An 8,875-nucleotide genomic window follows, 5' to 3' on the forward strand; every position below is an offset into this window, starting at 1 on the left:
TTCAACAACCAGACTTATTCATTTAAAAAGACGTTTTATAAATGCTTGTAATTATAATTGCCTTTGTGAAAGATTCATAGGAAATAAGCCACATAAACAGAAACAAAGATTGGTAACAAAAATAATCAAAATAAAGCAACAAATACAGAACTTCTTCAAATAAACTATTACAGACTAGTGAACTAAGCTACCAATGAAAGCCACTGGGCTCAATCCATAAATAGATGCATTTCTGTAAAGTAAGTGACAATCTGCAATTCATTACACAATATATTTCAACCGAATGATGAAAATAGTATTAAAGTTTTTTTTTATAATCGACATCACAGCTAATATACACCATTAAATTTCTGCAACCACATAAGAAAGTGCAAAAACTATTTCAAATTCAAATCACTGTTTCAAGGCGTTCAAAGTTAAATCAAAATTAAACAACCATATTACTTCCTGGAAATTCAAGAGTTATTTTATAATAAACAGTATTTATACAACAGCTGTTGAGTTGGTTACCTTCTGCCATTTTAATTTCTTCTGCTCAGCCACGAGTGCAGCAATATTTTCCCGAGCCACAGCGACCTCAGCTGGTTCCATAACATCAGACTGATCATCTCCAGTGTCTGAATCTTTCTCACTATCCTCCCTGCTGTAGATCTCCTTTTGGTATTCTTCCCTCCATTTTTTGGCTCGTCGAGCCTTTTCCTGTACCCAGCTGCAGGAACAATTAGATGACTTTTACTTCACACTTTAATTAGTTCACCACCAAATAACCAGTTTTGGCCAACATTGTTCCATCAACTGACTTTTTCTGTATTGCCATTGTTGAAATAGGAAACAGCAAATATTATTTTTAGGCTATTATTACATTTCTGTCTTATCTTGTGCACCCATTGACCTTTTAGGTTCCACATATCAATAATTTATAAGTAGTACTAACTGCAATCTGTGTTATGCTATCACCCTTTCTTTGCAAGATTTTAGTTCCATAGGTGCAAGTTGTTCTCTGGTACTTTGGCTGCTGAGTAACTATTTATGTATGCATTGAGACAATGAATGACTATTCACTATTGCAAGCATCAAAACAGAAACCAACATTCATATGTTAAGCTCCTGGCAGGAGTCGCTGGATAGAAAACACAGAGGAGAAGGGGTGTTTTTCAATGCAAATTGCAAATTGGTTGATGAACTTTGCTTGCTGATGCATCAAATCCATGAACAATATTACAACTTGAAAGATGCAGCATGTAATAATCTTATTAGTCATGAAACTACAATATAATTGACTGCAGTAGAAGATTTACTCATGTTTCATTAGCTCTGCAAGTTATTAATGTCACACATGATCAGTAGTTGAGCAACAATGGTCTACAAATGACAAAGGTTATGGAGTTAATTAATGTTGTATTACTTCTGTTGATCTCTTTAAAGGCTTTAAGGTAATACAAATTGTGTCTTGTCTCTATGACCGGTTGCATGAAACAAAAATCTTGAGAGATTTATCATCTTCTCTGCTGATTCTACTTTTTTATTCCTCCTTAGATATTCAGCCTTGTGCAAACTGGCAGGAACCAATGTTCCCAGTGAGTACTGGGGGAAATATGAACTATACTAACTCTGCGATAGTTAGTAAGTGCCTGGATGTGTCAACTTGAATTTGCATGTTGTTGCTGTCCAGCTCCAGCAGATTACGCCGGATGTCCATCTGTTCTCGAAAGGCAGTAATTAGATGTTCACGAAGCCTTTCCATCTCCCGTCTGTCATATCGAGAGGAATGTAGTTGTACTTCAGCTAAAAGAACAAAATTAATAAAATTAACAGTTTCCTTCACATGACACAGCATGCAAAAGCACCACTTCTCAAGACTTCAAGGCTTCCAATCCCCATTTTAGTCAAACTCTATAAACTATACTACAGAGGCTTGTATCATCGGTTCAAAGTAATTTGCCTGCTCCTGGTGCACAATCCTACAAACTAAGATAAATATGGATTACATCATCTCAGAATGGAATCACGGAAAACAGAGAAGAAAAATACCATATGTGGCAGAAAATTATCCAGTGAAGATAAAAGCTTTGGAACATCTGGATAATATATTGTGATTACACTCAAACTTTCAGATGGTTAAAAATGTGCTTGTGCTTTGAATCTCATTTGACCATTCAATTTATATCCATACAGGTGATTTTAAGCCAGCTTACTTGCAGGTAACTGGCAGTTAATATTTCATGGGTCACTGACTCACACTGAAACCCTGACCATAGGCCTGATAAGTCTGCTTAGTGGCTGCTCTGTGGTCTCAGGGAGAAAGTGAGGACTGTAGTCAAAAAGTGTGGTGCTGGAAAAGCAACATCCGAGGAACAGGAGAGTCAATGTTTTGGCATAAGCTCTTCACCAGGAATGTCGGTGGGGGACCCAAGGAGGCTGAGAGATAAATGGGAGGGATGTGGGGCTGGGGATAAGGTAGCTGGAAATGCGATAGGTAGATGAAGGTAGAATGTCATGGTGATAGATCGGAGTGGAGGGTGGAGCAGATAGGTGGGAAGGAAGATGGACAGGTAGGACATGTAGGCGGTGCCAGGTTGGAGGGCTGGATCTGGGATAAGATAGTGGGAGGTTAGATCAAGAAACTGGTGAAATCGACATTGATCCTGGGTGGTTGGAAGGTCCCAAGACCAAAGATGAGGCGTTTTGTTTCTATGCGTCGGGTGGTTAGAACTTGGTGGTGGAGAAGGCCCAGGACTTGCATGTCCTTGGTGGAATGGGAGAGGGAATTGAAATGTTCGGCCACAGGGCAGTGGGGTTGATTTGTGCATGTGTCCCGGAGTTGTTCTCTGAAACATTCTGCAAGTTGGCGTTCTGTCTCCTCAATGTAGAGGAGACCACATTGAGAGCAATGGACACAGTAGATGAGGTGCTTGGTAGTGCAGAAAAATCTCCATCGAATGTGGAAGGATCCTTTGGGATCTTGGATGGAGGTGAGGGGGGAGGTGTGGGTGCAGGTTCTACACCTCTTGCGGTGACAAGGGAAGGTGCGGGAGTGGAAAGTGTGTTGGTGGGGGATGTGGACCTAATAAGGGAGTCGTGGAGGGAATGGTTTCTGGAATATTGAAAGGGATAGGGAGGGAAATATAACTCTGATGGTGGGGTCTGACTGTAAGTGGCAGAAATGGCATAGGATGATGCATTGTATCTGGAGGTTGGTGCGGTGGAAGGTTAAGACCTGGGGGTTCTGTCCTAAAAACGCTATCCCTTACTCCCAATTCCTCCGAGTCTGTGACATCAGCTCCCAGCATGACCCAGAACATCCCAGATGGCCTCCTACTTCAAGGACCACAATTTCCCATCCCATGTGGTCAACAATGCCCTCCAGCGCATTTTTTCCACTTCCTGCACCTCCACCCTTGAATGCCACCCCTCCAATCGCAACAACTTCAGAATCCCCAGTTCTCATCTTCCACCCCACCAACCTCTTATACAATGCATCATCCTCTGCCTTTTCTGCCACCTTCAGTCAGACCCCACCACCAGTGATATATTTCCCTCCCACCCCTTTCAACATTCCACAAAAACCATTCCCTCCTCTTGTTAAGTCCACGCCCCCCACCAACTCACCTTCAACTCCCGGCATCTTCCACTGCCACTGCAAGGGGTGTAAAACCTGCACCCGCACCTCCCCCTTCACCTCAATCAAAGGCCCTAGAGGATCGTTCCACATCTGACAGAGATTTTCCTGCACCTCTAAGTTGCTGACAATGTGGTCTCCTCTATATTGGGGAGACAGGACGCCAACTTGCGGAAACTATCAAAGAAATCTCCGGGACACATGCACCAATCAACCCCGCTGCTGTTTGGCCGAACACTTCAATTCCCCCCCTCCAACTCTCCCAACAAGTCCTGGACCTCCTCCACTGCCAAATTGGAGCCACCTGATGCTTGGAGGAAGAACACCTCATCTTCCACCTTGGGACCCTCCAACAACACGGGATCAATGTCGATTTCACCAGTTTCCTGAACTCCCTTCCCCCCCACCTTATCCCAGATCCAACCCTCCAACTCTGCACCGCCCCCTTGAACTGTCCTACCTGTCAAAACATCAATTCTCCTGCTCTTGAATGCTGCCTGACCAGCTGTGCTTTTCCAGTACCACACTTTTTGACTTTGGTCTATTGGCCCACTGGTACACCAACCAGGCTTGGAAGTTATAAAAATAGTACAAACAGAACTAAAGCCTTGTATTTGGAACAAAATATGTGAACTGATAGCAGAGACTGAAATAAAGATATATAATCTCAGTAGAGACAAAACTGTCAACAGACAAAGTCTGGGACCTGTCTGTGCACATAACATTTATGAAGGATGCAAAGCTAGGAAAAGGTAGAGGTGTAACTAATGGTAATTAGTTAATAATTAATGTTAATTAATGATGGCAATTGTACCATAGAGAGAGATTATTTTAGCTTTGAAGATCAAGACATAGATTCGGTGTGACAGAGAACTGGAAAAACTAAGATTTGCTTAGTGAGTGGTATATAGACTTTCAACAGTTATCACACTGGTTGAAAAGGTGTATGAAAAGAAATATGTGATGAATTGCAATAAAGAAATGACAATAATTATGGATGACTTTAATCAAGGTCAATTAGGAGGAAGAAATTTTGATATCAGAGAAATAAAGCCAGACACATAAAATCAGATACAAAAACAAGAAATGGCTGGAAAAGCTCATCAGGTCTCGGAGCACCTGTGGAGAGAAATCAGAGTAAACATGTCGAGTTCAATGACCTTCCTCAAAACACACTATGAAAAGGAGCAGCGAAGTGACGAATAGCAGCAGTAAGCAAGGCTTGCAGGCCAGAGAAGTAAGACTTGAGGAATTGAGGTTTCTGAGGCTGAAGGTAGTGGAACCCGAGGGCGGTGAGGCCAGGGCCCAGGGACAGGGGTCAGGACTCTGGTGAGTTGTGGGGTGGGCAAGTAAGACTGCAAAGGGTGGAGCTATAAGGGGTGAAGTGGGTGGAGAAGACCTACAAAGTGGAAGAGGTGCTACAAAGAGAAACAAAGGATGGGAGAGATTGCAAATGGTAGAAAGGGGCTAAAAAGGGGAATGATTGGCTGAAAAGTGTGGTTAGCAGTTTTAATTGTTCCAGCAAAGGAATAGTGGATGCTATAGTGGATAATTTAATCCCTAACAGTTTTATTTCATAAAGATTTGCATTTATGTATTATCACATCTCATATCCTTGTGGTACAGTGACTATGATAGAGACAAATATGGAACGGATTAGCTACGGCCTCACCAGTTTGCAGAAAATGTGTTTTCCAAATAGCTGTATTTCAGGTTTCTTGTTAACCTATGAGTTTTCCCAATATGAATATTGTGGCTTTTAGGAAGTCAATCCTTCCCTTTTATGTCGAAGCTTTAAGTTTAGCGGAGCACTGATGATTATTGAGATTGTTGTTGAATTCTTCTAATTCTGCTTCTGTTAATTTCAAATACCCCAGATGTCAACAGAAACACAGAAGGTAATGTACTCGAGGGTGAATCATGTTTCTTTGGCTAAGTGATAGTTTTATCAAGTTTCATGGAAGGGTTCTCTCTGCGAAGCTTAACGAGATCACACCATGAATTACCAAACTCACCTCATTAAGTACCCACCCTGTCCCAAGGGAACCCCTTTCACTCATTTCTAGACAAAACTTATGACCTGTCCTTCCCAGAAGTTACTGGCATCACCCTCTTTAAAAGGCTATTGCTCAATCAGTCAAACATTATTATTCCAGGGTTCCCCTGTAAGCTTCCTCACTTTGCCCCAGACATAGTACAGAAGGGAAAATTGACACCACTCTTTGTGGTCAGGGATGTGTAGATCCTGGTGGACAGACAGATGCAGAAATGGGATATTCCTTTCCCCCAGGAATAGCAAAGGAATTAATATCACCAGTCCATGCCACCCAGGTTAAATGAGAAAGTTTGGACAGATTGAGTCTGTGTCCATGGGTGTTTATGGGAATAAGAATTGATCTTATCGATGCATTTGACAGTGAGGTTGGTGAGTTTCCCTTTACAGGAGAATCTTGAATTAGGGACACAGTTTCAAAACACAGTCTGCTATTTAAGCCAGAGATAAGGAAAAATGTTTTCACTCAAGCTGTCCTCGTGCTTTGGAACTTGCTCCTGTGAGAGTGGTGGAGGCAGAGACGTTAAATGTTTTCTAAGGAGAAGGTAGACATAGTCTTGCCCAACAAGGGAGTCAAACCTTATCAGGTGGTTGGTGGGAATGATCAGTTGAGGCCAGAATCAGATCAGCTATGGTCTTATTAGATGGCGGAGTAGGCTCAAGGGGCCGAATGGCCTGTTGTGCTCCTAATTGGCTTGTTGGGCACTTTGGTACTTGAGAATAAAATTCTTGTAGAGCCAGGCAGCAACTTTTGCTTGACCCCACAAGGAAAACAAAGACCTTTTGTAGAAATGGATTAAAAATAGCAATGGAACAGTGAGACTGTGAGAGACAAACAAACTCAACAAAAGTTCAACAAAACTTGGTATGACAAAACAATCGGTCTTTATTAACAAGGAAGCTGCATGCAGAGTGGCTGATCTTGGAAAACAGATAGAGTTGATTACAGCTCTGAGTCTCTCTCACAAGTTCGCTTTTACAGAGAGAAAAGCAGGAATCTTTTATACTTAAAACTTATCAACAGCTATCAATAACTATCACTAGAGATTAGCCATCCATTAGACCGGTACATTGAATTATGATCTGTGTTATTACTTCCGAGGTTTATCATGGTGACTTCCCAAAACGTTGTGCCACATATGTCATCTCATAATCTCATCCTTGCTGGGGCTCAGAGGATTCTGTGGAATATCTTTATTTGGGCTTAGTCAGTATCCCAGAATTTATGTAGAGCCAGCCGACTCAAGCAGTGCTGATGTCTACCAAGGTTTAAGAATTGATATGGACTTAGCCTAATGCAAGACCTGCTGAGGTTAGCATTGCTTTGACCTTTGGTTTAGTCTTAACTTGTGTTGTGTTACAACTAGGGGTTGGCCAGTTTTCCCATTATGTAACTATCTGTTCCACATTCCCTCTTTTTGTCATACCAGGTATATTAACAATTTGATTAACAATACATTGGCAGAAGCAAACAAGCAATTCTATTCCCACTAGCAATAGTAATATCAGTTAAAAGGCCTGAAAGATCCAATCAAATATTCCATGACCCAACCAGCCCAATGGGTTATAATCATGGAATTTCCTTGCCAGTCTTTTGTATTTGATCAGCATGTTGCTTAATATGGACAGCCAGGTTGGTGATATTCTCAGAGGCATCTAGAATGTAAGTACAGCACTCCTGACCTACAACAGTGCACATTCCTCTCTGCGAGGCTAGCAGATAATCCAAAACCAGTCGATTCTGCAATGTCATAGTTTGGAGAGCCACCAGCTTAGCTGAGACCTCAACCAGTGCTTGTCCAGTTGCCCTGGATTCTGAAGCTGTCTCATTTGCCAGGTGTTCCAACAATGGGGCCATGTAAATCAATTCATTGGCTGCCCTAGCTGTTCCATACAGTGGAAAGGTCTTCATGAAGAACTGGTCTGTTCTGGTAATGGCCCTTTTGGCTTGTGGATGGTACTGCTTAAGAGAGGTCAGGTGATGCATGTAGGGTGCAACATAACCCAGATAGCAGGATCCTATCCAACTGGTAGGAAGGCAAGGGTATGCTTTGGTGCTGCATATAAAGTAAGTGGCACGATAAGCCGTAAAATCATTAGTCAATGTCATCCAAGGTTGCGGGGTAGAATAGGCCCATGGACTATTAGAAGTTATATTCCATACTCTGGACCAATTGCAGTTAAGCATCCCATTATCAGAAATTAGATTAGATTAGATTCCCTACAGTATGATAACACGTCCTCCAGCCCAACAAGTCCACACCAACCCTCCGAGGAGTAACCCAGCCAGACCTATTCCCCAACCCTACATTTACCCCTGATTAATGCACCTAACACTATGAGCAATTTAGCATGGGCAATTCACCTGACCTCCATATCTTTGGATTGTGGAATGTTTACTGCTGGGCCTTGCCAGTCAAATGTAAGATTACAGCTGCTTTGCCCCATCAATTTTCCCTTTCCTGATTTTTTAAAGCATATAGAACCTGAAGCGTTATTTGAATGGACTGTAAAGGAAGGGGGAACTAAGCTATGGTTATATGCAGGCTAATACTATGTTGAAAATTTAGTCAGCTCATAACCCACAGATTCCCATGTTCTCATATCCCCATTAGCTCTCAAGCAAGCGCAGATGGTGATTAAAAAATAGCAGGAGATTGGGATCAGTACCTATTCCTGTGCAACAGAAGATACTGAAAATGTGTTGCTGGAAAAGCACAGCAGGTCAGGCAGCATCCAAGGAGCAGGAGAATCGACGTTTCGGGCATGAGCCCTTCTTCAGGAATGAGGAAAGTGTGTACAGCAGGCTAAGATAAAAGGTAGAGAGGAGGGACTTGGGGGAGGGGCGTTGGAAATGCGATAGTTGGAAGGAGGTCAAGGTGAGGGTGATAGGCCGGAATGGGGGTGGGCGCGGAGAGGTCAGGAAGAAGATTGCAGGTTAGGAAGGCGGTGCTGAGTTCGAGGGATTTGACTGAGACAAGATGGGGGAGGGGAAATGAGGAAACTGGAGAAATCTGAGTTCATCCCTTGTCGATGCGGTGTTCTTCCTCCAACTGTCGTGTTGCTATGGTCTGGCGATGGAGCAGTCCAAGGACCTTGCTATGGTCTGGTGATGGAGGAGTCCAAGGACCTTTCTGGCGATGGAGGAGACCATCGCCAGACCATAGCAACACGATGGTTGGAGGAAGAGCGCCTCATCTTCC

The 8,875-nt window shown here is 42.7% G+C and overlaps 1 protein-coding gene across 6 annotated transcripts in view; it reads right to left on the bottom strand.

Annotated features, from left to right (window-relative positions):
- kif19 (kinesin family member 19) overlaps positions 1-8,875 on the bottom strand; it is a 230,757-nt gene that overhangs the window by 35,318 nt on the left and 186,564 nt on the right. For all 6 annotated transcript variants that reach the window (XM_043714732.1, XM_043714731.1, XM_043714729.1 and 3 more), the window contains 2 exons: positions 1,611-1,785; positions 511-709 (listed from right to left, as the gene is read on the bottom strand). In XM_043714732.1, the coding sequence (XP_043570667.1) occupies positions 511-709; positions 1,611-1,785 (374 nt within the window). The remainder of the gene's footprint in view (positions 1-510; positions 710-1,610; positions 1,786-8,875) is intronic.

Source organism: Chiloscyllium plagiosum, chromosome 24 (assembly GCF_004010195.1).
Source record: "Chiloscyllium plagiosum isolate BGI_BamShark_2017 chromosome 24, ASM401019v2, whole genome shotgun sequence".
Classification (NCBI taxonomy): domain Eukaryota; kingdom Metazoa; phylum Chordata; class Chondrichthyes; order Orectolobiformes; family Hemiscylliidae; genus Chiloscyllium; species Chiloscyllium plagiosum.